The sequence below is a fragment of the Nannospalax galili genome, unplaced genomic scaffold (assembly GCF_000622305.1).
Source record: "Nannospalax galili isolate Female #2095 unplaced genomic scaffold, S.galili_v1.0 scaffold786, whole genome shotgun sequence".
In the NCBI taxonomy this organism is placed as follows: Eukaryota; Metazoa; Chordata; class Mammalia; order Rodentia; family Spalacidae; genus Nannospalax; species Nannospalax galili.
The window spans coordinates 488,740-510,603 of record NW_008355774.1 but is presented as its reverse complement, the minus strand read 5'-3'; the positions used below and the strand labels follow the sequence as shown (position 1 = coordinate 510,603).

Sequence of the window (21,864 nt, the reverse complement as noted above, 5' to 3'; positions counted from 1 at the left end):
TTATGCCAGCCTCAGCTCACCATGTAAAACTTCCTATCTTCTAGCTGCCACAAAGCTACGGATTCAATGGCTTGAGGTTTCTGGAGGTTGTCACCATCCCAATACTATGTTTCTTAGTTCTCCCAGCCCAGTAGCTCTCCTAGCCAGCACTTAGCTCCCTCCCCATGGCTTACAACTTTTACCCTTCACCCACTCCCCTTTGGCAAAAGGAAAAGACAGCCATATCCTTATACAGAGGGAAACTGAGGCACACTAGGGCTTGTCTGTGGTGGTGCTATGAGTCAGCAGGAAGAGAATCCAGGACTCCTGGATTGGAGGAGTCCTGACTCCCAGCCTGGGGCAGGGGAAGCGGCGAGGTCTGCCCTCCAAAGGCATTCCTGCTAGCCAGGAAGGGAGGTAGACATGACACAAAGAAGTCCAGCTTGGATAGGAAGAGCAGAGGCCACAAGATTAATCAGATCAGAGTCAGTGGCTGAGAAGCAAGGGACACAGCTGTTCTCAGGAGTCCCCTCCCCTTTATCCTGAAAGGCTGATACCTCCCCCAGCTCCCTACTTTGGGGACCTGGGGCCTTATACCCATCACCCCCTTCTGAGCACCACAATCCTAGATGGAAAGCAGGCAAAAGTGGGACTGGATCCTCTAGCCAAGGAAGGCCCTCCTAAAGTCCCCTCCCCAGAGTACTAAGTCCTGCCCCCATTTCTGATGGGCAACCTGACAGGTCTCTTTTGTCTTAGAAATGGGAGTGGAGGGAATGGTAGGAAATCCTAGAAAAGTGACATAGCAAACCTCCGCTTGCTGCCTTCCTGTCCTTGCTAACCCAGCTCATGTCTGCTGCAGAGGCAAGGATACCATCTTCTGACTATCTGGGAGTGAAGACAGAATTGATGCAGTAGCCCTTCTCATTCCATTTCAGTCCACTTCTAATAGGCAAGGCTGAGGGAGTCAATGCAGAAAAGGTGTAAGTCTGAAAGTCCTCCATTCAAAGCCCTCACACTGGTTAAGCTTTGTCTTGTTCCCACACCTCTTGGCTAAGATGCCTTCGGGCTTTAGAGAGTGTTTGGGGTTCGGGGCAGCCACAATCCTCAGAAAGAAACTGCTTTGACCTGAAGCACACCCCTCCCCATTCCTTAAGACTTAGGCGAGCCCTCTCTAACACGGCTCTCCCACCAAGGGGCTCCGAGGGCTCCACTGCCCCTATAAACCCGCGGGCCCCCTGCGCCTCCCTGGGCCAGCCCCTCCTCCCGCAGGCAAGCCGGGATTGGAGAGCCGGGGGCGGGCCGGGGGCGGGGCCCGGCGCCCTTCATCCCCCGCCGCCGCTGTTGCTGCTGCAGCCCTGTGCTCGGCCTGGAGCAGAGCGGACCGCACCGGCTCCAGCGGAGCGCCGAGGTACCACGAGGCCAGGTACCCCAGGGGTATCAACCTACCAGCCTAGGGACACCGGGCGGGCAGAGTCCTACTATCTCCCCTCCAGTCCATAGTGGGCTCTGGGCAACTTTCCTCTTACCCCGAGACCCGGGCAGACGAACAAGCTTCCCGCGAGTCAGAGCCCTATGCGCTTCAGGGCACAGGTCTGCAAGCCTACCCACGTTGGCACCTAGCTCCAAGCTTGCTCTAGGGTCCTGGGAGGGGCACCTCATCTACTTCAGCTTCTTGGCAGGAACAAACTGGACAGCAAGGGGCCAGCAGTCCCCGGGGTTAGAGCCGCCCGGCACCTAGTCGAGGGCTCAGGAGGCACCAGACCGATTTCCCAAGTCAGGACCCCCGGGAACCCGCTAGAGAGGTGCCGGTAGCAATCGCTGGAGCGCTGTCCCGACCAGCGCTGGCTGGCAGATCTGCCGGCTGGCACGCCGGCAATCGGGTATATTTATCCCGGCCTGGTTGGACAGAGTTTGAGGACAGATCTGGCCTGGACGCCTGAGGGGCCACGGGGTACATGCTAGCCTACCCAGAACTAGTGCCATTTGCAGTGGGGCCAGTGGGGCCAGCGGGTACAGCATGTGTTGGGCTCGTGTGGCTCTCTGACCTGAGGGCGGGGCGCAAACGGTGCGCCTCTCCACCTGCCGATCTGGCTGGCTCGGGTTTGAGAGCTAGCCAGTCTCCGCTGTGACTACCAGGCACCAGTGGAGCGAAAGGACCAAGACTTGGTTTGCATGAGCCCGCCCCCCGTTGGTCTGGCAGCGTCTATTGGCTACAGCGAATGCGTGTGTTTGTTTACACTGGAGGAGGGGGGCCAAGGATGGGGCTTGTGGGAATCCGTCCTTTCACCCCCCCCAATGACCAGAGTCCAAGTCTGGGCTCCCCACAATGCTGAGGAGGCCCTTGCTCCCTGAGGAGCACCGTGGAGGGCACCTCCTCCATATGCATTCTTCCTTCAGCCCACAGGTCCTGTTCTTCCCCCGTGTACCACTGCCTCCACCACCCTGACACTGGGAAAGACCCCTAGCACATGGTCTGAGATGGGATGGGTACCAGTCCCTTGGAGCACTCAGTGTAGTGTAGTGTAGTGTGTGTGTGTGTGTGTGTGTGTGTGTGTGTGTGTGTGTGTGTAGGAAGCTAGAAATATCCAAGGATAGTTAACTTTGTAAGTGGGGAACTTCTGCACAGCAGTGGAAGCCTACCCTGAGAAACCTCATGCGGGAGGGATCAAGAGTGCCTGAGGCCATGCCTGGTACATCTCAGAAAGACTGGAATGACTGAAATGAGGAATGACAATCTCTGACTTCTGGGACTTGGAACATTGAGTTGTGGCTCTAGGAAGGATGGGAGTGTGTCTTAGAGCTTTATTCTGTCTGGATCCATGGAGCCCATATCCTCATTTTGTTGAGTGCTGGTTCCTGTCTCAAGTTCACTTGTACTCCACAGTACAGGCCTCCGATTAACCAGACCATGAGAGCTGGTTATTTTTTATTTTATTTTATTTATTTATTTTTTTTTTTCGGTCTTTTTGAGACAGGGTCTCCATGTAGCTCCAGCCGCCTGGAACTCACTCTGTAGATCAGGCTGGCCTTGAACTCACAGAGGATTGGCCTTGAACTCACAGAGGATCCACCTGCCTCTGCCTCCCGAGTGCTGGGATTAAAGGTGTGGGCCCAGGTTTTTTTGTTTTGTTTTGTTTTGTTTTTTGGGGGAGACAGGGTCTCCTTGTAGCCCTGGCTGTCCTGGAACTCACTATGTAGACCAGGCTGGCCTCCAACTCACAAAGATCCTCTTGCCTCTGCCTCCCAAGTGCTGGGATTAAAGGTGTGTGCCACCACACCTGGCTTGAGAGTTGGTTATTCTTGCACTTATGCTTGGCCTAGAAAGTAGCCTTAGACCCTGACGCAAATGGAGAAACTGAGACACAGTGAAGGGAGGTAGATCATGAACTCTGGGGCTGGGCCAGGAAAAGAAATGTAGTTAGACAGACCCTGGAAGTCTTGGCTGGGTGTGGGGACAGGCACAAAGTTTGAACGGAAAGAATGTTTTCAAGGGAGTGAGGAGGTGCAGTTTGGGCATTTGTGTGCATAGAAAGCTGGGATAGGATTTGTAGTTTATGCTGTAGTAGGAAAGGGCCCTGTGGGAGGGGTTCTCAGGTAGACATTGCCAGGGGTCAGGCCCTATTTAGAGTAGATAAGATGGACTGAGAGCTTGCAAAGGGTTTTGAATCCATTCCATTCGTTCAATTGTATTCACTGAGCACCTACTATGTGTCTTGTACCCAATGTGCTTGGTGAAAGAGGGGTGAAAGAGTACTGAAGAGGCAGGCTTTTGACTTTGGATGGGAGGACAGAACCAGGAGGGTAGGGTGGGGTTCTATAGGACCAGGCAGCACTTCTTGGGGCCAAAGGGAAGGACTAGCTGCTGGAGCAGGAGGGGCTTTCCTGCCAGTGGCCTAAGGTTGCTTGGTTTTGAATTTCCGCTCTGCGGGCCATGTCCTGTACACAACCTCTCAAGCCAGCATGTCTGACGTACATGTGTGTGGCCGCTCACAATAGGACTCACTCCAGCTGACCATCACCTCTGCTTGTCTTTGCCATTGTTCAGGTAAACAAGTCTCAGGTACTGGCCCTGGGGTCTTGGTACTTTCTAGCAGAGCCTGGCCTTATGACCCTAGTGGGCATAGCCCCACTATGTAGATGACATTGCACCTGTCTGATGGGATATAACCTGAGTTTGTAGAGAACTGTAGATAAATTGGTGGCCTTCTTATGGAGTCCCTCCTTGATTCTGTCTAGGTATGCCATGGTGTCCACTAGTTCTGACACATGCCCACTTCTACCCCATACATGAACATTTTGGCCCCCTACCCCCCACTTGCTGTTTTTTTTGTTGTTGCTGTTTGTTTATTTGTTTTGAGACAGTCTTACTATGCAGTTCTGGCTGACCTGGAATTGCCTATGTAGATCAGGCTGGCCTCAAACTCAGAGATGCCCCCTTCTTCTGCCTCCTAAGTGCTGGGATTAAAGGCATGCACCACTACACCTGGCCCTTCTCCCTTTCTTTCTCCTTCTAGGGTTCTGTCTTTTGTTGTCTGTCTCTTGCCAACATTTCTTTCTCTATCTCCATCTCCGGCTGGGCATCTGTTTCTTACTTCTCTAGTTGTCTGTCTCCCTCTCCGAATATCTAGCCACCTACTTACGTGTGATTTTTGTTTCTCTTCGATTTCCTCTGTCTGTGACCCTTATATCCATCTATTTCTCTAGCTCTCTGGATCTCTGTCTGGCTAGCTGTCTGTCTAGATCAGTATGCATGGGCACTTGTGTGAAATGTGTGTTTCTCTTGTGCTCTCTCCCTACAGATCTCTCTCCTTTCCTCCCTCTGCCTCAATCTTTCTGACCTTGGATGTCTCCCCTCCTCCAGGCTGATCTTGTTTTAGCCCCCCCATCAGGGTCTACAATGAGTCCCAAACTGCCCAAGGCCTGTGTTCCAGTTTTCTTTGGGGCCAAGAGTCCGGCTGTCCAAATATTTGGCCACCTCCAGGGGATTCCGGGTCAGCAGGGAGGAAGATGGGCTGGCTGGCGCAGGGTCTCCCCTGCCTCTGGGGGGGCCACAGTCACGTGATGTCCTGTCTTTTGCCTCTGCGGGGTCTCTGGCTACACGTCCCTCTCAGCAGGCTGGCAATGGCATTGGGGGAGGGGGCCACTGCTGGCTCTGGCCAACTTGGGCCAAGAGGTTCTGGCTACAGTCTCCCTTGGAGGCAGCCTGAGCAAGAAGAGTCCAGGGTTAGGTGGGAGATGAGGCCAAGGCAGCTTGTAAGCATCTGTTGGGTGTCTAGGAAATGTACCCTGTCACAGGAAAGTCTACCTTCCGGCCCCAGCTGGGCTTCTCAGATCCTCCTAGACACTTCCGGATACCCAGAACACAGAGGCACAGGCTACAGATTCCAGGGCCAAGAAGCTGGGGGATGAAGCATTGGGGTGGCCGGTATATTAATGCTCCAGGCCATTGCCTTTTCCTTGACTATGTCCCCTCTTGCATGCCCACCTCTTAGTACCTGCCCCATGCTGGTTCAGACACTGGCCACATGTTACATTGCTGTGTTATACTGTGATAAGAGTGTTCAAATGGGAGACTAGGATCTGCTACCCTCAAATGTGTGGCGTTGTCTTGGGTGAGGGACAAGAAGAGATAGCTTGCTTTTTTTTTTGGTCTTTTTGAGACAGGGTCTCCCTGTAGCCCCAGCTGTCCTGGAACTCACTATGTAGACCAGGCTGGCCTTGAACTCACAGAGATCCACCTGCCTCTGCCTCTGCCTCCCGAGTGCTGGGATTAAAGGTGCGTGCCACCATGCCTGGCTGAGATAGCTTTTAATACCTTCTTCTGTTCTAACAGACTCCTACTTGCTCTGACCCTCAATCTCCAACATCAGTACCAGTTCCCAGTAAGTGGCTATGTTCACACATGAGTTGGACCCCAATTTCCCACTAATGTATGCTCTGCCCTAGGAAGGAGTGTCTTTTCTTTGAAGGCTGGAGAAGCATGTTGGCAGAGGGTAGCTATCTAGATGGATGCCAGGATGGGACTGAGCTGGGATTAGGAATATTCCTCAACTCAGAGCTACTGGTGATAGACGTAGTGACCCTTCAGTCTAGTCCAGCTTCTTCCTAGATCCTCCTTGGGCTGAGGTGAAGGCTACCCAGGCCCAGGAATCCTGGGCTATAGCAATGAATTCCATGGCATCTGTTCCCCCCAATAGAACATATGGCGGCAAGTGTGAGCAAAGGACCTTGTGGATGTGACCCTGTAGCCAGCACCCCTGCAAACCCAATTTTGTCTCTGAGAACGAAGAAGAAAAGCAAGGCTCAGAGCCCTAGGGACTCCAAGGACCTTGATCGAGGATGGAGAGCTGTGGTTCTCATAGTGGCTGATGAAAGCAGCCAGCCTGTCCTGGCCTGGATTCCTGGGCCTAGAAGTCTTTAATTAGCCAAAATCAACACCTGTGAGGTGTGCCTGATGAATTCTCACTCTGTGATGCCCTGCGTGGGCAGGTGTTACTTGCTGCACTGTCCTGTTGATGCTTCCCCTCACCACCACCACCCATCTCCCAGTAGTGCAAACAGGCACCAGAGCAGTGACCTGGGCCATTGATTCACTGTCCAGGCTCAAGGGTTTGGTGATTTCTCTGCCCTAAGGCTTCACTGTTCTTTAGACACCCATGTCTAAACACCCAGGCCTCACTCTGTCTTCAGCTTTGGTCAAGTCCCATAAGACCCCTAGATATTGAAGGGTACTGAGTCCTGATTAGGAGGATTCTCTGCCTATTGTCACATAGTGAGGCTGGTCCAGGCTGAACCTTAGTCTTAGGGGTCTAGTCTGGGCTCTTATCACGTGGATCAGGCTCTACAGGTCTACTGGCAGTTTTCTGTAACCAAGGACTCACTCCTGAGTTATGCTGACTCCTTGACAGAAAGGCGACTTGGAGACAGCAGGCCCAAGGGGAGGAGCTATGGGTTGAGGGGCTGGAGAGATGGTTCAGCGGTTAAGAACAGTGACTCTTCTTGCAGAAGACCCGGGTTCAAATCCCAGCACCCACATGGCAGCTAACAACTGTCTGTAACTCCAGTTCTAGGGGATATGACAGCCTTTTCTGTCCTCTGCAGGCATTGCACGGCACGGGTGCACTTACTTACATGCGGGCATAACACTCATACGCATAAAATAAAAATAAAAAATAAAATATTTTAAAAGATGGGCTGGAAGCCTTAGGAAATAGCTGAGGTCCCCCATATGAGGTCAGAGATAATCCTCACTCTGGGTCCCTAGCCCTCAAACCGGCCTTTACTGAGGTACAGATTTTGACCTAGCATTTAAAGCTCTGAGAGGCTTGTTTATAGCTATAGAAACTTCACTCCGCTCTTACCACCTGCTGATACAACACCTCAGGGCCTTTGCCCTTGTAGTGCCCTCTGCCTAAGGCTCTCTTCCCAGTTCCTTACTTTGGAGCTTCTACTGAAAAGTTAAGCCTGACTGTATCACCTCCTCCAGGAAGACTTCCTTGTCACCTCCCTCTCTCCAACCTTTCATTTGTACCCAAGTGCTAGGATTGGAAATCAGGGCCTTAATGAATGCTGGGGAAGAATTCTACCACCTAGCTACATTCCAAAGGCCCTTCCCTTTTTAGAGTCCCTACAGAATGCGCTTCATATTCAGTTGTAGCAAGAGATAGAGAGTGGTAATTGAGGGGTATGGAACCAGGGGGTATCCCTTACTGATTTGAGGTCACTTAAAGACTAGAATTCCATGTCCTTTCTGGGATCTCAGACCAGTCTGAAACCCAGCAGTGACTAGTTATGAATGAATAATAGCCACCAAGACACAAAGGCTTGAGCCCACATCCTGCAGAGGAATAGGGAACCTAAAGCCAGAACCTCAGACAACTCCCACAGCCATGCCATGAACTATAGTCTCCCTGGAGGCATTGCCTGGCTGCTAGGTATCCTATGTGACACCCCAGCCAGAATAGAACAGAGTTCTTGCACACACCAGCCCAGGCAAGCCCTTGGGGTCCTCTGTCATTAAGGCAGAAAAGGTTGCTTGGCCTAGGCTGCTGACTCAGCACACTCTAAGGGCCTGTCCCAGCTTGCCCAGGGTGTGGGCCAAGAAAGAGCAACCTACTGAGTGCCAGGAGATACTCCGGAGGGACTCTGGAAGCCTGGCACTGGCACCTTACACCTAGATGAGATCCTTGGAGGAGCAGCATGAGGACAACCTAAAGAATGAGAGTCTAGGGGAAGGAGGTTCAAGAAGAGAAGTCAACATTGTCATGGTCCTGAGTAGGTGGGCTGGGAGGATAAGGGGCTCAAAGCTGGCAGCCAGGGAGATAGAGGTAGGTATGGTGCCAATTTTGGAGTCCCCAGGGTGATGGTATTCAGGATCTGATCTCTGGCCTGGAGCAGTCGGGGGATGGGGGTGGTGAAGCAGCTGCCCACAGGGTGCCAGGGCCTGAGGCCTGAGCCTGAGTCCCTGTAGTGAGAGGTAAGTTTAAGTTCCTTGGGACTCCCAACTCCAAAGCAAACCTGAGACCATTGGAGGCCGAAGAAGGAGGGGAGATTCAGTGCTGGATTTGGGATACCCAAACAGAAGTGCTATGCCTCAGGCCCAGGCTCTGCCTATCCTGCCTGGCAGAGCCACCCCTACCTAGTCTCCACTCTGGCTTAGCTCTCCTGCTAGCCACTCCAGCCATTAGGCTGTCCTGACAGAGGCTGGGTTCACTTTGCCCAGACATTTCTGGTCTGGACACGGGTAGGTAACTCCAATCTCCAGTGGCGGGAGAGGGACCAGTGAGTTGTCTGAGCGGTGCACAGCAGGGAGGGAGGAAGCTGGATCTTTTGCAGTCCAACTGAGCCAAGCCCAGAGAGAGAAAGAAAAGGCACCAGCAGTGACCTGGGCTCCTCTTCAGCCGGCCAAGCCCTGAACTTCTGGCCCAGGGTGCAGGGAAATAAGGGCTTTGTTTGGGAGGCGGCTTGGATGTCAGCCACTGAGGATTGGGGGCTCCCTGGCAGAAGAGGAGATGCTAGAAGGAGAACACAGCCCTGAGGCCAGGATTGTATGGAGGGTGAGGACCGAGTGGCCTAGATAACTGTGCCCTGGAACATCCATTTCCTGGAAGGGCCCCTGAAGGCCTTTGACCACAGCCAGGCTGGAGGGGCCCAGGTGTCCAACCCCAACACAGCCTTAGGCCTCCTGGCTCTGGAGGGGGGGCACCCTCTGCGCCTGCTGTCCCCAGCGCCAGCTCTCAGCCCACAGAGGGCTCTTTGTTCTGACTGCCAGCAGAGCCCGCTGGGCAGCTGGGAACAGAGCCCACAGCCCTCACCCTCTCCCAAGGCCTCCAGCCGTCGGGTAGTGCCATTCTAGGTTGGCCAGGGGGCCCCTGGCATACAGGACCAGTTTAGGAAACTGTGTCCCAAGATCACTGTGAGGAAGGGAATTCAGTCCAAGGTGCATACCTAGAGTGAGGTCAAGACCTAGGACTCAGGATTCAGGGGTCCTAGTGCTAGTGGACTCTGAATTCAGATCACCCAGATGACCCTCATTTCACAGGTAGAGAAACTGAGGCCCTAATGGTTTTCAGGGCTGGTGTATGGAGGGGGGTTGTACCATATGAGGTGTCCCATCAGGATGTCCTAGGTACTCAAGTGTCCAAGCCCTACCCTACACCCCAAAGGCAGATCCCAAGGAAGCGGCAGGCCCCCAGGAGGCTTTATGTATCTGTCTGTCCTGAGTGATTCTCTTGGAGATGTACTATGGCTGCTGGCCTCATGTGGGAGACTGGGCCATGAACCCAAGGATAACCAGAGGGACTGGCTGCTCTGCAGACACCTGACTGTGTTGCTGTGAGGAACAGCGTTCCCCGTGGTGGTCTCTGAGCTATGGAGCCACCCCTGCAGACAGAGATGGTGGAGCTGGTGCCTAATGGCAAACACTTAGAGGGACTTCTTCCAGTAGGCATATCCACAACAGACAACCAGAGGTAAGTAGAAGAGGGAGCTGGTGGTGGCTTAAGACAGTCCTGGGAAGAGGCACAGAGCATATGTCTAGAGCTAGGTCACATGCCCTGGTTTCTTCCTGCAGGGTTGAAGACCCCCAACACTGTATGGAAGGCAAGGGCTTCCTACAGAAAAGCCCCAGCAAGGAGCCACACTTCACAGATGTGAGCTGGGCAACCTGAGGGACTTGGGGGACTGTGGGGGAGTTTGGACACAGTAATGAGGTGCTCTGGGGCAACAATGGGAGACTGAGGGACAGTGAGGGAGAATGCTACAACATCACGTTTTTTTTTTTTGTTTTTTTTTTTTGACTCTCCATGTTGCCCCACCCCACTCTGGTATCTGCAGTTCGAGGGGAAGACATCATTTGGGATGTCAGTATTCAACCTTAGCAATGCCATCATGGGCAGTGGCATCCTGGGACTCGCCTACGCCATGGCCAATACCGGCATCATCCTTTTCCTGTGAGTGCCTCAGCAAACAACCCTTAACAGCTACCAGCCATTACCTCTCAGGACCTTCCAGTCTGCTATCCAGTGGGTGGAACCCAGCCCATGGCTGCAAAAACATTCACAGCCAGACAAATATACCTCACTGCTCAGCAAACCCACAAAGCTAGCCTTACAGGCCCAAGTGTGTTCTATCACATTTATATATGATGATTGAACCTCTGTGACCAGGCCTTGTGTGGGCACACGTGTTATTGACTTGAGGACTCTGCCCTGCAGCCTGAATGGAAAACATGTTTGTCCCAGGGGCTCAAGGAAAAGAGGTGCTCAGAGGACAGGCACAGGGCACTCTTGACCCAGAGGTCTCCCATCTCGGTCATGCTGTGCCCTGGGTCAAAAAGACTGATGTTTGCCAGGCGTGGTGGCACACCCCTGTAGTCCCAGCACTTGGGAGGCAGAGGCAGGTGTATATCTGTGAGTTCAAGGCCAGCCTGGTCTACATAGTGAGTTCCAGGACAGCTGGGGCTAGAGGGAGACCCTGCTTAAAAAAAAAAAAAAAAAAAAAAAAACCTATGGTCATACCTCTGGGGTCTGCTAACTTGCACCCTCTCCTTTTGGGGGATGTCCAGACAGCTGAGGCACAGACTCCTTCCACCCATTCTCCTTGAGTCCTTCGCCCCTGCCAATCAGGAGAACCCCCAGTGGCCTCTTTTCTTCCATCTTCTCCAGGTTCCTGCTGACAGCTGTTGCCCTGCTGTCTAGTTACTCCATCCACCTGCTCCTCAAATCCTCAGGAATTGTGGGTGAGTCTCTTGCAGACTTGCAGAGAGGTAGGGCTGAGGGGAACTGGGGCAAGTTCCTCTGACTATCCCGACCTCTTGTTTCTAAAGGTATCCGTGCCTATGAGCAACTGGGCTATCGTGCCTTCGGGACCCCAGGGAAGCTGGCAGCAGCTCTGGCCATCACACTACAGAACATTGGAGGTGAGGCTGGTGGGTGGGGCAGCAGTGTACAGGTGGGCAGGTCTGACGACTGGCTGGTTCAGCTGACCAAAGGGTTCATCCCCTTCTCCTCCAGCTATGTCCAGCTACCTGTACATCATCAAGTCTGAGTTGCCTCTTGTCATACAGACCTTCTTGAATCTGGAGAAGCCAACCCCGTGAGCCTGGGGGATAAAAATGGGAGGCACTGGGGACCCAGCTGGTCTAGTAGACAAAGCAAGAAGTGTGGCTTGTAGAGGGCAGAGAACTTCAGGTAGAGCAACATTCATTTCCCATTTGTGTATGGAGCAGGGAAACACTACTTTTAGAGGTGGAGGCAAGGTAAAAAGAGAAAGCTGGGCCCCACATGACCCAGGACCCCGCCTGTGAGCAGCCTCAGGCTTAACTCTAAGCACCTGCTATTCTTGACCATGGGGTCAGCCTCCCCCATCAAGAGATTAAGCCCTAGGCATGCCTGTGGAGGAATGCCTATTACATTAGCCAGCATTGGCTGAGCACCAGTCTTGTTTTTGTGTTTGAGGGGAAGAGAAGAGATGGCCAGTCCCTGTTCTTGACCACCCAGTGCAGGCAAGCAAAGGGTCTGTGTGACTAAGAGCAATGCCGAGAGCTAGGAAAGAGTTGGGATTCTACTCCCAGGGCCCCAAGCACCTTTCACAAGGAGTTGGCCTTTAATTTTCCCAAGAAGAATGGTCCTGTTCCTTCTCCCCTATCTATGCCCTGTGTCCATTTCCAAGAGTGAGGAAGAGCAGGATGATGCAAGATGAAGGTGCCAAGAGAGATCACAAAGGGCATAAGTTATTGACAAGTCCCTGAGACCCTCATGAAAAACACAGACCCTCCCTGATGGTCCTTTCATCCTACCCACTGCCTTCAGGAGGCTGTGTGTGCTGAGAAAACACCAGCAGTGACTGCAGTTATAAGGAGAACCAGCATGACCTGTTCACCAGGCCAGCTCAGAACTTTCTATCTCTCTGGAGTGTGATAGTGTGCCCATTATTCAGATGGACTCAGGGAGACTCAGCACTATGTGGCATCACTGATATCTCCAACTGGGAGAAGCAAGCGGCCCTACCTCAGGCTGAGAGTGTTCTGACCCTGTTTTTCCATTTTCATTCCTGAAGAGTCTGGTACATGAATGGCAACTACCTGGTGATCCTGGTATCTGTCAGCATCATTCTACCTCTGGCGCTAATGCGGCAGCTTGGTGAGTGTGACAGGTTCTGGCTGTGGAGGGGATGTTGAGAGACACACAAGAGGCCTGAGTCTCACAGACCTTTGCTTTGCAGGCTATTTGGGCTACTCCAGTGGCTTCTCTCTCAGCTGCATGGTGTTCTTCTTGATTGCAGTGAGTCCCCCTCCATGTTGGTCAGGAAAGAAGTGGCCCAAGGGAATCCCCTGCCAGAGGGAGGGGGTGGGGTCTCTGTGAAGGCAACTCTTCTAATCTTAAATATGGTTCCCCTATGACTTTGCAGGCTGCCTCTCCTCTCTCTTATACTCTCATCCTCCCCTACCCCAGGTGATCTACAAGAAATTCCAAGTTTCCTGCCCACTGCCACACAGTTTGGTCAATGCCACAGGCAACTTCAGCCACATGCTGGTGGTGGAGGAGAAGGCACAGCTGCAAGGAGAACCCGAGACTGCTGCCCTCTGCACCCCGAGCTACTTCACACTCAACTCACAGGTTCCAACAGGCCAGGCCAGGTCAGGGAAGGGGGTTCTTGTGGGGAGGGCTGTCTTGACATAGTCCTTTGTGTCCCCAGACAGCATACACCATCCCCATCATGGCCTTCGCCTTCGTCTGTCACCCTGAAGTGCTGCCCATCTATACAGAGCTCAAGGAGTAGGTGTCTGTAGCTGGGAGAGGGACGGGGGGCTTCCTTGAGTTAGTTTGGGGAAAATGGATGTGGCTTTGGTTATGTGTCTAGAAGGGGAGGGGATAAGACCCAAGTCACCCGATCAAAGATTTCCATGGCTGCCAACAGTAGGAATTAAGAGCAAGAAGGAGATTCTTATTGCTGAATAAAGGGATGGGGTGCCAGAGAAACCCTCAGGTCTGCACATGCAGATCTCGCTGTGTGGCCTAGCTTGCTAACCAAGTCTCCTGTCTCACTGCCTCACAGCCCCTCCAAGAGGAAGATGCAGCACATCTCCAACCTGTCCATTGCTGTCATGTATGTCATGTACTTCTTGGCTGCCCTCTTCGGCTACCTCACCTTCTATGGTATGGCTGGATCAGTGGGGGCAGGGACAGAGGCCAGGCTGGGAGGCAAGGGCTGGTCAGTGGCCATGGTGCCCTGAATACTATAGGCACTCACTAGATGTGTGATGCCTGACTGTGTCCTGCAGCTGTGGAGGTGAGTCTGAGTGCCACTCCCCACAGTGTCAGGGTCCACCGGGCAACTCAGAGCCCAACGCCCCCTGGCCTGCTGACCATCCTCCCTGCCCGCCACAGACGGGGTGGAGTCAGAGCTGCTGCACACCTACAGCAAGGTGGACCCATTTGATGTGCTGATCTTGTGTGTGCGCGTGGCCGTGCTGATAGCAGTCACACTCACAGTGCCAATTGTTCTGTTTCCGGTGAGCAGTGGGCAGGTGGCTGGACCAATGGAAGGGAGGGGCTGATGGGGCCACCAGACTTATGGCTCATCCCACATATGTGCCCTAGGTACGACGTGCCATCCAACAGATGCTGTTTCAGAACCAGGAGTTCAGCTGGCTACGGCATGTGCTCATTGCTACTGGCCTGCTCACTTGTATCAACCTACTGGTTATCTTTGCCCCCAACATCTTGGGCATCTTTGGCATCATCGGTGAGAGTCTGGCTCTGTTATACAAGTGGGATAGTGTGCCAGAGAATTTCATGCTGGCAGATTCTTGAGTTTACACCCTACATTTAAGTAATGGTTGCCCCCATGTACATGGTTTGGTCTCCTGTCTGAGCCCTTGTCCTTGAAGGTATTGCAGTCTATCTTGAAGGTTCAGAAACACTCAGTTAGTTCCCTTTGCTAAAGGATAGGGTAAACCCCATGGGCCAAGGAATCCACAAAGGATCTCACTGGGTTGGGCATAAGTGCCTGTCCCAGCTTGAGAGGATGAAGCAGGAGGATCCGGAGCCCATGAGTTCAAGACCAGCCTGGGCAGCATAGCAAGACTCTGTATAATGACAACAGAAGACCTCATTGTGTCTTATCTCTGTTTTACAAATGGGGAGACTGAAGTCCAAAGTGATTAAAGTAGCAGCAGAGCCACAGTTGGTGAGTGGAGAGTTGATTCAGCCAAAGATTATCAGATTCCAGGTTTGACGCTGTCTACTGCCCCATCTTAGCTGGGGTTCTTAGCTAGAAAATGATACAATTTCAAAACATCTTTGGGGTGACCTAACTCAAGGGACTGATTGACTCTTTGGCCCTACTCTTCAGGACCTGACACACAGATCTGGGTGCTGAGAATCATGAATATCTGAAAAGATTCTTGAAAAGACTCTTGCTTCCATATGTTCAAAATCTGACTCAAAAATGAAGTAGACAGAAATGCATTGGTTCAGTTGACAGAAAACTCTTCAATAATAACTGTTAGTCGGCTCTTTTGTCACTGCAACAAAATACCTGAGATAATTAACTTATGAAGAGAAAAGGCAGGACTGAGATGGCTCAGTGAGTAAGGGCACCTGCAGCCAAGCCTGATGATCTGAGCTCAATCCCCAGAACCCACATGGTAAAAGGCGAGAACCAATCCTACAGGTTGTCCTCTGACCCCCATATGCCTCCTGTGGCATATGCATGTCTACACAGAGAGAGAGAGAGAGAGAGAGAGAGAGAGAGAGAGAGACACAAATGTAGAAAATTTAAAAAGAAAGAGAGAGGAAAAAAAGGCTTAGAGAGTGCAAAAAAGAGAGAGAGAGAGAGAGAGAGAGAGAGAGAGAGAGAGAGACAAATGTAGAAAATTTAAAAAGAAAGAGAGAGGAAAAAAAGGCTTAGGGACTGGGGAATGTAGCTTAGTTAGTTGAGTGTTTACCTAGCATGCACTAAACCCTGGGTTAGAGCCTCAGCACCACATAAACAAGGTGTTGTGGCACATGTCTGTAATCCCAGCATTGGAGGAAGAGTAGAAGCAAGATCAGGACTTCCAAGTCCATCTTTGGCTATATAATTTGAGGCTATCCTGGGATATATGAAACCCTGTCTACAAACAAACAGGCTTATTTTGACTCACACTTTTGTAGGTTCCTGTCCATGACTGATTGGTATATTTGGGGAATGTAGTGAGATAGCCATTTTTTTCATTTATTTTGTTTTATGTGTATGAGCGTTATGCCTACATGTATGTAAGCATACATGCAGTGCCCACAGAAGACATAAGAGGGCATCAGATCCCCTGGAACTGGAGTTACAGGAAATTCTTAGACACCATGTGGGTGCTGAGATTTGAACCTGGGTCTTCTTCAAGAGCAGCCAGTGCTCTTAACTCCTGCGCCATCTCTCTAGCCCCAAGAGCTAGCACATTATGACAAGACTGTGTGGCAGAACAAAACTGCTTACTTCATGGCCAGGAACTTAAAGGAAAAGAGGAAGAGACCAAGATCCCACCATCTCTTCAGGGGTACACCAACCACTAAAGACTTTCCACGAGGCTCTACCTCCTAAAAATTCCACCACTTCCCAACAGCACCACCTTGGGAGCCCCAGGACCCTCCAATATTTGGCCTCCCTAGAGATTCCTAACACTTGGGCCTTTTAGGAACATTCAAGATCTAAATTATAGCAAGGTATTTTGAGGAACTCAGTATTCTTAAGGCTTCATTTCTCTGTCATAACTTGCCTTTCCTTATCGCTCATTTCATTCACTTACCTTCTTCTGACCCACCAACATCACCAATCTTCTAACCCGGTGAATAGAGAACAAGGTGAAAAGGCTGGTGGGCTCCCCAGAACAGTCAGAGCTATCAAGTATGGTGAAACTTCGCCACCAAGGAACGCTCTCACTGGGGATGAGAGAGGTCCAGCTGCAAACTTCGGCCAGTAGGTAACCATGAGCCAGCATTTGATATGTTCTGTTCTTCACAGGTGCCACATCTGCTCCATGCCTCATCTTCATCTTCCCTGCCATCTTCTACTTCCGAATCATGCCCACTGAGAAGGAGCCTACAAGATCTACCCCTAAAATCCTGGTGAGAGGGACCTGGAAGCTGATGGGCTGGAGCAGAGATAATAGGGATACTGCCCAGACCTCAAACCTGACCCTCATTTCTGACCCCAACAGGCCCTTTGTTTTGCTGCCCTTGGCTTCTTGCTGATGATCATGAGTTTGAGTTTCATCATCATTGACTGGGTCTCTGGGACCAGCCAGCATGGAGGAAACCATTAGGATGATCCCTGTTCTATTCTGTCTACTCATCCTAGTACCCCTGCCCTGGCTCTCCAGCCCCTGCTCCCAGTCAGGGGCCTATTAGGGGGAGAAAGATAGGGAAGAAAGACACTGTAAACACTATGGCATTTGCTCCACCCATATCCTCTCCGTTGGAAGGTTTTTGTTAATGAGCCAGGACCAAGGCCCTTGGACCACCCCCTGCTGGGCTCCAGAGCTGCAGGGGCTTCCTGAGCTAGGAACAGGGTGGGGTTGTTGCTTCAGATCCCACCGATACCCTCCATCCCCCTCACACAGCTGTGTATACTGAGGCCCAGCAGCCATCTCCTGAGGTCACACAGGCTGTAAGGGGGCACACAGAGCTGGAACCCAGACCTGAAGGCATCCCCAGTCCTGCTGGGAGGCCACAGTCTATGCCCAGAGGGCTCATCTCCCCCAGCTCAATGATTCCCTGCTCCCCCTTTACCCCATTGGCTCTTTTCAGACACGTGGGCCCAAATCCTTGGATACACTTTTGTTCTCTTCCATCTCCTTCACAGGAGGAGACCCTATCCTACCCCACATCTGGGTCTAGCAGGTTCTGCTAAGGATGGGGCTGGTGTGCACCCCATGGACTCCTGCTGTGGCCCTTCACCAGTCCTGGGGAGGCTGGGACTCCCCCACCCCAAGCCTGGGCCATAACTTACATCCATTCCACTACTGGGAGAAGAGCAGCTGGGCCCAGGGTGTCCTGCCCCTGGGAGCCAAAGACCCCAGGGGCCAGACTGGGACAGGGGTGGGGAGGCTGGCAGCCCCCTTTTATAAATATTATACATAAGACCAGTTGTTATTTTATATTTTTGCTCTCTGTGGTCCTTGGATTTCTGGAAAGTGGGGTAGGGGTCAGTTGTGGATGGCTCTGGGGGTTTTCTTGTCTGTTTTCCTGCGTGAGAGTGGAGACAGAGTAAGACCCCCACCCCCATCCCACCTCCTGCCTCCTAGACTAACCAGTGGCAAGCTCAGACCCAGCTCTGGGCCTGGGCCAAGCTCAGCACAGACCTGCTTTCTCACGGCGTGAGGTGGGGAGGAATTAATGAGGCCCCAGGAAGTGGGACAGAGAGAGAAGCCTGAGGAAGGAGGCAACGTGAGGTGCATCCCCAGCAGCCTCAGAGAGGGTCTAAGTTAGGGGCAGCTGAGTCCTGAAGAAGCCCAGGAAGAGGCCCTTGCAATCCACTGGCTCTCAGGCTGCATATCAACCCTCTGTCAATTTTTGTAGACAAAATTCCAGATATCCTGTGCCCTGTTAGGCTGATCTTTTTATTGATCATAAACCCCTCTATAAATAAGGTGGGTTTGTGAGTCCCAGGGTGGGGGTTTCTGAGTGGCTGGTAGAGGATGAAACCCAAAGCAGGGCTTGGACTTCAAGGAGGCAGAGCAGCCACAGGTGTCCTTGCCCAAGTGGGACTGGGAAGCTGCCCACTGCAGTGTGCAGGCCTGAACCGGTCACAGCTCAGCAGGATGGACTGCCCAGGCCTTGGCACCAAACCCTCATTAGAAAAGACCCTGCACAGGCTAGGCCACCAGCGAAAGGACAGCAAGAAAAATCCAGTTTGAACTCAAAAGGCAACTGCCAGCTCAGGAAACCCCTGAAGAAAGAACTTCTTCAAGCTGGTGGCTGCTTGGCCCACAGTAGTGCCAGCTGGGCAGAGGGGGGCTTCCTGAATCCCATTCCCATCAGCCCCAGGGACCTGACTTCAACTAGAAGTCCCGTGGCTCCAGGAAACATCTGGGCACTGTCCTAGAGGTAGATGCAACCCAGGGCACCCTGTCGTGAGTTGTCCTTTGAGAATCACTGGTCTCTTCACCCTCAGATAGGGCCACAGTCTTACCTGGAATGCTTGGCTCATGGGGAGTGAGGGATAAACATCAGCAGAGTCTATCCTGTGGGCAAACCCTGGAGATTTTTTTACATTCTCCATCCAAAGAAGGATGCAGGGCAGAGCAGCAACAGGACACCACCCAAGGTTGCAGGCCTCTCAGTGCAGATATGCTAACAGTAGCTCCCCTACATAGCCAGAGTGGCAGGGAGAACCCTCACCTCAGAGCCTTTCTTTCTGCCTATTCAGCCTGACCAAGGGTAGTAGGCTCCAGCAGGAAGCAGACAGGTGATGTAGGCATTGCACTGGACTCCGGAGCCATGGGGGCGAGGGGGACGGTTCTTCTTCCCTCCTCCTTCCTTCCTTCCTTCCTTCCTTCCTTCCTTCCTTCCTTCCCTTCCCTTTCTTCCTTCCCTCCCTCTCTCCCTCCCTTCTTTCCTTTCTTTCTTTCTTTCTTTCTTTCTTTCTTTCTTTGTTGCTATCTTTCTGTCTTTCTTTCTTACTTTCGTTCTTTCTTTCTTTCTTTCTTTCTTTCTTTCTTTCTTTCTTTCTTTCTGGTGAGGGGTGGCAGATAGACTCTCACTCTGTAGCCCAAGCTGGCTTCAGATTTCCAATTCTCTTGCTTCCTGCGTTTCCTCCTGAGAGGTGGGTTTACCCACCTTTGATTTTCATTGTTTTTCTAATAGCTACTTGCTAGAGAAAAATAAGATAATACACTTAGCACTCTGAAAACTAGGGTAGGACGATTACAAGTTTGAGGTGAGCTTGGGCTACATAGTTAGACCAAAAAGATAATATGAACTTGAAAAAGGGCAAATGTATATTGACCTCCCCCTGCCCGGCAGCTGCTCTTGCCCACACTTCCTCACCTATGTGTACACACTCTCCTGTCAACTGAAAAAGGATACACCCATTCATTCTTCAAGTATTTTGTTTGTTATTGTGGTGTGAGAGATTGAACCCAGAGATTCATGTATGCTAGGCAAGTGATCTACCATATGGCTACACCACCAGTCCCATTTATGGGGGAGAGTGCTGGGGATCAAACCCAGGGCCTCACACATCTTGGGCACACACTCTACTACTAAGCTATACCTCAGCCATTCCAAGTATTTATTAAGACTTTTTATGTGCCAAACACTCTCCCAACACCTGTAAAATAGTGAACAAATGGAAGGCTCCCTTAGGAAAAAAAAAGCATTAAACAGAACCACTAAGTTATATCACTTGTTAGAAGATGGTTAATACTGTGGAGAGTAAAAGCATCAAAGGAAGGTGATGGGGAAAGGAGGTCGTGAGGTGAGCCAGAGTGGGCCTCACTGAAAATGGACTTTCCTTCAGTAATTTGGAGAGAGAAGAAATCATGTGGAAATGTCAAGGCAGCATGCAAGGGGCGTTCGGGGGGTTATCCTGCCAATGCAAGACCTGGGGTAGAATGATGTTCATTTGAGACATAAGGGGGACAACCAGGAGGTCACTGAGGCTGGGTATGGGTGAGGCAAAAAAGAATGGGCATTGATGAAGGAGAAAGATTCTGGGTTCCTGCAGCCACCATAGGAACTTTAGATTTTCTTTTTGGTCTTTTTGAGACAGGTTTCACTGTAGTCCCAGATGGCCCAGCATTCTCTATGTAGACTAGCCTGGCCTTGCTCTCACAGAGCTCCGAGTGCCTCTGTCTCCCGAGTGCTGAGACTAAAGGCATGAGCCACCACACCTGACTGGAACTAGATTTTTTTGCCAGGTGAGAGTTATTTCAGGTCCTGTAATGAGAGGGAAATAGGATCTGATTCAGTGGTAATATTCTAAGGGGTTTTTGTCTTTGTATGGGGGAGGAGGGTTGGGTTATTTTGTTTGTTTGTTTATTTGTTTGTTCTTAGGGTCTCACTAGGTAGCTCTGGCTGACCTGGAACTTGCTATATATTCCAGGCCTCCAATTCACAGAGATCCATCTGCTTTTGCCTCCCAAGTCCTGGAATTAAAGGCATGGGTCACCACACCCAGCAAACTGAAAGTTTTATTTAGATTTTTTTAGCTGCTGAATTGAGACTAGACTCTGGAGTGGGCAGGGCAGGCAGGTGGGTGGAGGAGGTTGACAGTGACACATCAACTACTGTAGCCATTCACAATAGTCATGTTAGGTGGCTTAGCCCAAGTGGTAGCAAAGGGAGTACAAAGTGTGGAATTTGTCCTGAAAGCCAAAGTGGCAGAATTCCCCAATAGCCTGGATATGGGGATAGGCATAGATGAGTCAGGGTGACTTCAAGGCTATTTAGGGATGGAACTGCTACTTCAGGAAGTCGGGAGGAGCAGGTAGGATGGAGATCTGTGTACCCTGAAAACTTGAGAACACTGACTGCTCACTGAAGTGGAGATGCCAGTAGTACACAAGTTCAAACAGCCAGTGCTGGAACTTTGATCTGGCAGGCAAAGTGAGCTGTCCATAAAGCCATGGGTTTGAGCCAAGTATATAGGTGGTGGCCCACACCTATAATCCCAGCACCTGGAAGGTAGAGGCAGAAGGATTAGGAGTTCAAGGTCATCGTTGGATGCACAGCAAGTTGTAAATAAAGAAAAGAAAGAAGGCAGACTTGGAAAAATGTTATTGCTGGAAAGAGAATGGAAATGGAAAGGTATGACTGGATTGTGGGCTGAAGCTGGAGTTCTGGGACCAGGATGTGAGAGAAACTGAGCTAGAAGACACTAGTAGAGGAGGCCTGGAAATCACAGAATGTGCAATGTGACTGGTGACCTCCTGACCAAGTATGGTGGCTGGGACACATTGAGTCCCAGATGAAGCCCAGTACAGTAAGGAACATGTGGAGAGATCCTAGGGGGACACATTCAGATGTCTGCCTTGACCCCAGTGTAAAGTCAGGCAGCAAATTACTTTCAAACAACTTGTAGCCATGATACATGAGTGAGAGCGACTAACTCAGAAAGAGCAGCCCGGAAGGAAATCTGAAAGAACAAAACTGCTTTCAGGCAGCTGGAGAAATGGGTCCATGACTAAGAACATTTGCTGCTTTTCCAGAAGACCTGAGTTGGGAGCCCAGCACCTACGGTTTGGTGACTCACAACCACCTGTAACTCCAGCTCTAGGGCATCTGACACCTTCTTCTGACCTCTGGGGGTATCTGCACACACAGCACACATGTGGCACACACACACACACACACACACACACACAAAAAAAAAAAAAAAAAAAAAAAAAAAAGAATTTAAATAGAA

The 21,864-nt window shown here is 51.4% G+C and overlaps 1 protein-coding gene across 3 annotated transcripts; it reads left to right on the top strand.

Annotated features, from left to right (window-relative positions):
- Positions 1 to 1,299: 1,299 nt before the first annotated feature.
- On the top strand, positions 1,300 to 17,614 carry Slc38a3 (solute carrier family 38 member 3). Of its 3 annotated transcripts, none has more exons than XM_008853145.2 (16): positions 1,300 to 1,387; positions 9,796 to 9,950; positions 10,052 to 10,130; positions 10,315 to 10,430; positions 11,145 to 11,218; positions 11,306 to 11,398; positions 11,493 to 11,574; positions 12,538 to 12,620; positions 12,703 to 12,761; positions 12,933 to 13,097; positions 13,177 to 13,256; positions 13,537 to 13,637; positions 13,869 to 13,993; positions 14,082 to 14,226; positions 16,480 to 16,583; positions 16,676 to 17,614. In XM_008853145.2, the coding sequence occupies exons 2-16, from the start codon at positions 9,850 to 9,852 to the stop codon at positions 16,778 to 16,780; spliced, it is 1,512 nt and encodes a 503-aa protein (XP_008851367.1). In that variant the 5' UTR covers positions 1,300 to 1,387; positions 9,796 to 9,849; the 3' UTR covers positions 16,781 to 17,614. The 3 variants fall into 3 exon arrangements, with proteins under 3 accessions (XP_008851367.1, XP_008851366.1, XP_029412015.1); XM_008853144.2 differs by having other exon boundaries at positions 1,313 to 1,402; XM_029556155.1 differs by lacking the exon at positions 1,300 to 1,387 and adding an exon at positions 5,838 to 5,861.
- The last annotated feature ends 4,250 nt before the right edge of the window (positions 17,615 to 21,864 follow it).

Excerpts from the sequence above, each read along its gene's own strand:
- Slc38a3 (XM_008853145.2), top strand. The coding sequence starts at position 9,850 with ATGGAGCCACCCCTGCAGACAGAGATGGTGGAGCTGGTGCCTAATGGC. Across the intron at positions 9,951-10,051 it reads TCCACAACAGACAACCAGAG|GGTTGAAGACCCCCAACACT; the intron begins GTAAGTAGAAGA and ends TTCTTCCTGCAG. Across the intron at positions 12,762-12,932 it reads TGGTGTTCTTCTTGATTGCA|GTGATCTACAAGAAATTCCA; the intron begins GTGAGTCCCCCT and ends CCCCTACCCCAG.